The sequence below is a fragment of the Cucurbita pepo genome, chromosome LG06 (genome assembly GCF_002806865.2).
Source record: "Cucurbita pepo subsp. pepo cultivar mu-cu-16 chromosome LG06, ASM280686v2, whole genome shotgun sequence".
Lineage (NCBI taxonomy): Eukaryota > Viridiplantae > Streptophyta > Magnoliopsida > Cucurbitales > Cucurbitaceae > Cucurbita > Cucurbita pepo.
This window is the reverse complement of record NC_036643.1, coordinates 5,911,104-5,917,896: the sequence shown is the minus strand read 5'-3', so window position 1 is coordinate 5,917,896 and position 6,793 is coordinate 5,911,104. Positions and strand designations below refer to the sequence as shown.

Here is a 6,793-nt window from a genome sequence, read left to right as displayed (position 1 = left end):
TTTTTTTTTTTTTACTTCAATTCCGACTGAATTAACTTGCGAATTTTGAACCTTAAAAAGAAAAAGAGAGTTAAAAACGATAGCAGCTCAAACCCACCGCTAGTAGATATGGTTATTTTTTTGACTTTTTCTTTCGAGTTTTTCCCGAAGGTTTTAAAACTTGTTTTCTAAGGAGAAGTTTCCACACCCTTATAAGAAAATGGTTCGTTCTACTCCCAATAGATGTGGGATCTCACAATTCATCCTCCTTCAGGATCCAACGTTTTCATTGGCACTCGTTCTCCTCTTCAATCGATGTGGGACCCCCCTCCCCCCCAATCTATTTGTCTTCGGAGCCCAGGGTTCTTGTTGGCACACCGCCTCGTGTCCACCCCCTTCGAGGGTCAACCTTCTCGCTGGCACATTGGCCGATTTCTAGCTCTGATATCATTTGTAACGACTCAATCCCACTGCTAGTAAATATTGTCATCTTTAGGTTTTCACTTTCAAGCTTTCCCTTCAAGATTTTAAAATACATATGTTAGGGAGAGGTTTTCACGTCCTTATAAACAATATTTCGTTTTCCTCCCTAATGACGTGGGATCTTATAAAAACTCCTCAAAATGTATAATTTCATAAAAATTTGAATAAATTTCTCAAAACCCATAAATTTAAATAAAAAAAATCGAGTTTTAACGTTTTTTTCTCCTTAAAATGCTTATTTAATTTCAAAATATATTAAATATATATTTTATAATTCATTAAATCCATAAGAAATTTTTTTTTAGGACGATAGTTTACATAATTTTAAAAATATTTATATTAGGTAATAATCCAATACACCAAATGTAGTTCATCATGCTCTTCAATTAAATAAAATGTTCATAATTATTAAAATAAATCAAAGTCAAATATTTTACAATTTTATAATTATTTTTAGTGACCGGATGGAGATTCAAACTTCTGACCGTGTAAGAGACGTTCTATTATACTTTAGGTATAATATCACTTCATATAATATTGAATTTTCTCGATTAATCATTTTTTCAGATTAATCATTTTCAGATTAATCATTTTTTCATATATTTTAGATATAATGGAGTGTTCATCATGCTCTTCAATTAAGTTTGTAATGATTTCAGTCAGATGCAATTTAAGAACGACTTTGAGAGCTAAGCAACGTTGACGTAGTATTAGGAAGAATTTTCGATTTATTTGATAATTTTTTATTTTTTATTTTTTAACGGTAACTTAGTGATGCGAGTAATTTTTTAAAAATAATTTTAAAAAAATAACCCAACAACACAACCTAACCCAGCTCGAAAGTAGAGGGTTGAGTTGGGTTGTGAATTCCATTTGAGTTTCTCGAGTCACCAATTCAACTAGAGAAAAAAGCTTGATCAACCGTTGTTCTGTAATTCACACTGCATATGTATATACTCCAACTAGCTCCGAAACAAGTTCATCACACGACACGAAAGGAATCCGCTATCCGCTTCAGGTCGCTGTAATGTCTCTTCCATTGAAGGCCTATAAGAACACCCAGAGAAACAAAAACAAGCTTCCTTCAGTTCTAATGGAAAACAATTGATATCATATCATATCATACAGCAGCGTTCTTGGTGGTGTCTTACCATTTCCTGTTACACTGAATAGATACAGACGGTTTCCTGCCGCTGTTGCTGTGATCAAAACATGAGGAGGCTCCAATTCAAACTGATAATATGTTCTTCCATTATGCTCTGCCACGCTCATGTTCATCACCTTCCCTTCTACGTTTTCTCCGATCACTTCTGGTCCGAACGCGCTGATTACTTTCTCTGGAGGGCCAACCATTTCAATCGTTGCATCGTCGCCGATAACTTCACAGGATTATGACAATGAACGCATCATTTAGCAGTGTAGTTTCTTTACAATGGAAAGTTGAACAAGAAGTATAAAGTTTTGGGGAAATGCACCATCGGAAAATCGTTGAACGGGCGCAACGATGACGAACAGACGACCTTCCTTTGAGCTTTTGAATCTGAGATCAATCTCTGTCCCTCCAAGATCAGCAATTGACACAGGAACCTGCCACTCAAAACCACTTTGTGTCATGTCTGCTTTGATCAAAATAAAAATGAAGTTAACTTGCATGGACATATCTAACTAGCACGAGACTTTTCCATTCCTAGCAAAGAAATAAATTGGGAATACATATCAATATCATTCGATGCTGATTAAAGTAGGTCCCACATTCGGTTGGTGAAGAGAACAAAACATTCTTTATAAGGGTGTGGAAACATCTCTCTAGCAAATGCGTTTTAAAAACCTTGAGGGAAAGTCTGGAAGAGAAAGCCCAAAAAGGATAATATCTGCTAGTGGTGTTACAAATGGTATTAGAGCTAGACACCAGGCGATATGCCAGCAAGGAGGCTGAACCTCAAAGGGGGTGGACACGAGGCAATGTGCCAACAAGGGCGTTGGACCTGAAACGGAGTGGATTGGGGGGTCCCACATCGATTGGAGAAAGGAAGGAGTGCCAGTGAGGATGCTGGGCCCCGAAGGGAGGTGGATTGTGAGATCCCACATCGGTTGGGGAGGAGAACGAAACATTATTTATAAAGGTGTGTAAATCTCTCCCTGACAGACACATTTTGAAAACCTTAAGGGGAAGCTTGAAAGGAAAAGCCCAAAGAGGACAATATCCGCTGGCGGTGGGCTTAGGGCATTACATGATACATTGTGCTAGTGGTGTTACAAATGGTATTAGAGCTAGACACCAGGCGATATGCCAGCGAGGAGGCTGAACCTCAAAGGGGGTGGACACGAGGCAATGTGCCAACAAGGGCGTTGGACCTGAAACGGAGTGGATTGGGGGGTCCCACATCGATTGGAGAAAGGAAGGAGTGCCAGTGAGGATGCTGGGCCCCGAAGGGAGGTGGATTGTGAGATCCCACATCGGTTGGGGAGGAGAACGAAACATTATTTATAAAGGTGTGTAAATCTCTCCCTGACAGACACATTTTGAAAACCTTAAGGGGAAGCTTGAAAGGAAAAGCCCAAAGAGGACAATATCCGCTGGCGGTGGGCTTAGGGCATTACATGATACATTGTGCTAGTGGTGTTACAAATGGTATTAGAGCTAGACACCAGGCGATATGCCAGCGAGGAGGCTGAACCTCAAAGGGGGTGGACACGAGGCAATGTGCCAACAAGGGCGTTGGACCTGAAACGGAGTGGATTGGGGGGTCCCACATCGATTGGAGAAAGGAAGGAGTGCCAGTGAGGATGCTGGGCCCCGAAGGGAGGTGGATTGTGAGATCCCACATCGGTTGGGGAGGAGAACGAAACATTATTTATAAAGGTGTGTAAATCTCTCCCTGACAGACACATTTTGAAAACCTTAAGGGGAAGCTTGAAAGGAAAAGCCCAAAGAGGACAATATCCGCTGGCGGTGGGCTTAGGGCATTACATGATACATTGTGCTTACTCCTCTAATCAACAGGAAACTGGAAACTTGACGCACCCCAATGCAAATACCAAAAGACAACGGACCCAGAAACGTTGGACAATAATTGGAACAACCTCAAAGGACGAACTAAAGCAATTAAGGGAGAACGCCGGCTAAGACATCTAACAGCAGTTACCTCTTCCCAGTCTTGTGGAACTGAAAAGGCATAAGGAATAATAGGACTCCATCCAACTCCATGCCCACCGGACTTCTCGTCGGGTCTACGATATGTCCTCCAACCTGTCTGAGCAGGCAACAAACAAGAAACCAGATATGCTAAGCTTGAGTTTAAAAGCTTTCAATGGTCAAAAATGAAATTTGCTGCATATATTCTGATTAATACAAGAGATTCCTGCACAAGCACAACAGATGCTATGTAAACTTGATATAGAAAACATGGCATGATCAGCCCTGTTTGCTTCTTTTGATGCAGTGGATCTCACCGCTAGCCGCCCAAGCCCACCGCTGGCAGCAGATCTGACAATCCACCCCCCTTCAGGGCCAGCGTGCTCACTGGCACTCGTTCCCCTCTCCAGTCGTTCCCTTCTCTAATGATGTAGGATCTCACAATCCACCCTCCTTCGAGGCCGAACGTCCTCGCTGGCACACTACCCGGTGTTTGGTTCTTATACCATTTTGTAACAGCACAAGCCCACCGCTAGCAGATATTATCCTCTTTAGGCTTTCCCCTTTCGTACTTTCCCTCAAGGTCATCAAAACGTGTATGCTAGGGAGAGGTTTCCACACCCTTATAAAGAATGTTTCGTTCTCCTCCCCAACCGATGTGGGATCTCACAATCCACTCCCCGCGGTGTCTGGCTCTGATATCATTTTGTAACATCTCAAGCCCACCGCTAGCAAATATTGTCCTCTTTGGGCTGTCCCCTTTCGAACTTCACCTCAAGGTTGTCAAAATGTGTATGCTAGGGAGAGGTTTCCACACCTTTATTAAAAATGTTTCGTTCTCCTCCCCAGCCGATGTGGGATCTGACAATCCACCTCCCTTCGAGGCCCAGTGTCACGGTCATGCTTGTCCAAGTCATGTCGCCCATGGCTGCATGCTCGTGACACGCCGAAACCTTTGCCTTGTACTACTTTATTGCTTTCTTTTACCGCTTTCATGTTGTATTATTTCTTTCTTATTTTCTTTACCAATATGACGTTTCAGAGATGTCATGGCTACGCCTAGTAGACATGAAATGCCTCAAAATGTACTATAGGGGGATACGACTAGTTGTCAACTTCTCCCTACCCGATAAGTTATATGCAGTAAGCCGTTGTTGTTGCCTTTTTGCTTACGTTCCCATATAACACCAATCTCTCTCTCTTACTTTCAAAACTCTTTTTCTAAAACCTCTCTCCCTTGCTTTCTAAAATCTTCTCTTGAAATCGAGACTGAGGTTTGTATTCAAAGTAGGCTTAACCCAATCAGTGCTGAGAGTGGGTGCCATAGAATCGCTAAATCCGCTGCCTAGAAACCGCGATTGTGACACCCAACGTCCTCACTGGCACTCGTTCTCCTCTCCAATCGATGTCGTTCCCTTCTCTAAGTGGGATTAGAAACTCCAAAAACTAACAGGATGGAATTAACTAAGTACATCACCAAAATCAATATAGAAAATTATACATCATTTTCAATATCTATTCTCTAATTTAAGAACATATTTGTTCCCTAAAGATTTATCCATCAACACATGCAAAAAAATTCTACAACTTAAAAAGAATTGTAAGAATAGAAACTAAAAGGTTAGATATTAAAGTTCATATACTTAAAGAGTGAACAAAGGTATTACACAATCCACAATCTGCAGCAACCAGAAGATTCCACCAATTGAAACAAAGAAACAAATCATAGATGTAAACAAGAAACAAAACGACAGTAAGGATTACTTAGATACAGAGTTCAAGAGGTTAAGAAAAGCCAACCCTGTTCATCTGGTTCAGACAACCCAGGAATCCTCCCAGCAAGAAGACCTTGCTTAACCGCAGCCAAACACTCGCTCTGCAGCCCCAAACCCGCAGAAGAAACCAGAGAAACGCCGGATAGCAAAACCGATCTCCGATTCACAATGGGAGACCGATTCTCCTTTTCGCCACCGACACCCGGAACACCCTTTTGGAGGATGTGGGAAGGAGGCTTTGATTGATGAAAGTTGCAGGAGAATGGAACAGAGGCGAACATAGTCGATCCCATTCGAACCCAGAAACGATGATTTCTGGAGACGAATTGCAGAAATGGAAGAATCAGAATGATTAAGGGATGGAGATGGAAGTGCCTGGAAATTGGGAGATCAAAGACGAGAGGGATTTAGTTCTTCGATTTTTGTGTGGATGTGGTGCGGAATTGCATCTCTTTGGCGCCATATGGATTACAACTTGTGCTTTAGGTTTCTTCAACTTTAGATTCTTTTTTCAATTTTTTTTCTTTAAAACCTTCCTTTTATATATATAACCATCAATAATATTCCTCCTTGTATTTTCTCTCTGTTCTTTGTGTTCATCTTAATCGAGTGTGCGTTGTTGAGCGATCCTAACAAATGGTATCGATTCTAACGTATAATCTTCGAACACTCTAAGAAATATATAACTAATTATATATATATATATAAAAAATTGAATCCCTGTTCTCATCCAATAGCTATTTCTTCTAGTTGTCTTCCCTGTTGAAACGGGAATGTTTGGAATATTTCATCTTGTTTGGGTGGATCTTTGTAGGACCCGACCCTGTAAGTTAAATGAACATCTATAATCGTCATTGGGCCAAATTTGGGATCCAAATTTGGGTCAAATGAGACGAGGGCTTCAACCTTGGCCCAACTTATGGAAGCTTGGGCTAGTTTAAACTATAGACCCAATCAATCTTTCATGGGCTTGGTCCTGAAAGGGGAATAAGGACTACACTCGTAGAAGATTCGTGATGGTTGCCTTTTGTGAATGTGGTAAAGGCCCGAGGTCCCGACAGGGTCTATGACATATAAGAGAACTTTCTAGAGCCTCGAGAAAAGTCTGTGGTAACTGACTAGAATCCGGATGCATTAGGAGCCTAGAAATAGATCAATCTCTTTCCCCTTTATTTTTCAAGTGGAGACTACCAATAAACAATGACATTTTTAATTAATTCTTTTTTATTATTAACATTTCTTGTCGAGATTTATTATCTTTAGCTACTAATTGTTGTATGCCTCGAGTTGTGAATATGGAAAAATCCCTTTTAGCCTATAGTTTTTACTCGTGTTGACGAGAGTAACTATTACACGAGCAATATGAACAAAAATACTTATCATGAGCTTACCCTTTTTAACGTTGAAGCATTAATAGTTA

General features: G+C 40.8%; 1 protein-coding gene across 1 annotated transcript; it reads right to left on the bottom strand.

Moving 5' to 3' along the window:
* Positions 1-1,246: 1,246 nt before the first annotated feature.
* LOC111796475 (psbP domain-containing protein 4, chloroplastic) lies at positions 1,247-5,870 on the bottom strand. The gene is made up of 5 exons (XM_023679107.1): positions 5,399-5,870; positions 3,609-3,712; positions 1,938-2,049; positions 1,614-1,841; positions 1,247-1,509 (listed from the first exon to the last, which is right to left on the bottom strand). The coding sequence occupies exons 1-5, from the start codon at positions 5,664-5,666 to the stop codon at positions 1,445-1,447; spliced, it is 777 nt and encodes a 258-aa protein (XP_023534875.1). The 5' UTR covers positions 5,667-5,870; the 3' UTR covers positions 1,247-1,444.
* Between the last annotated feature and the right edge of the window lie 923 nt (positions 5,871-6,793).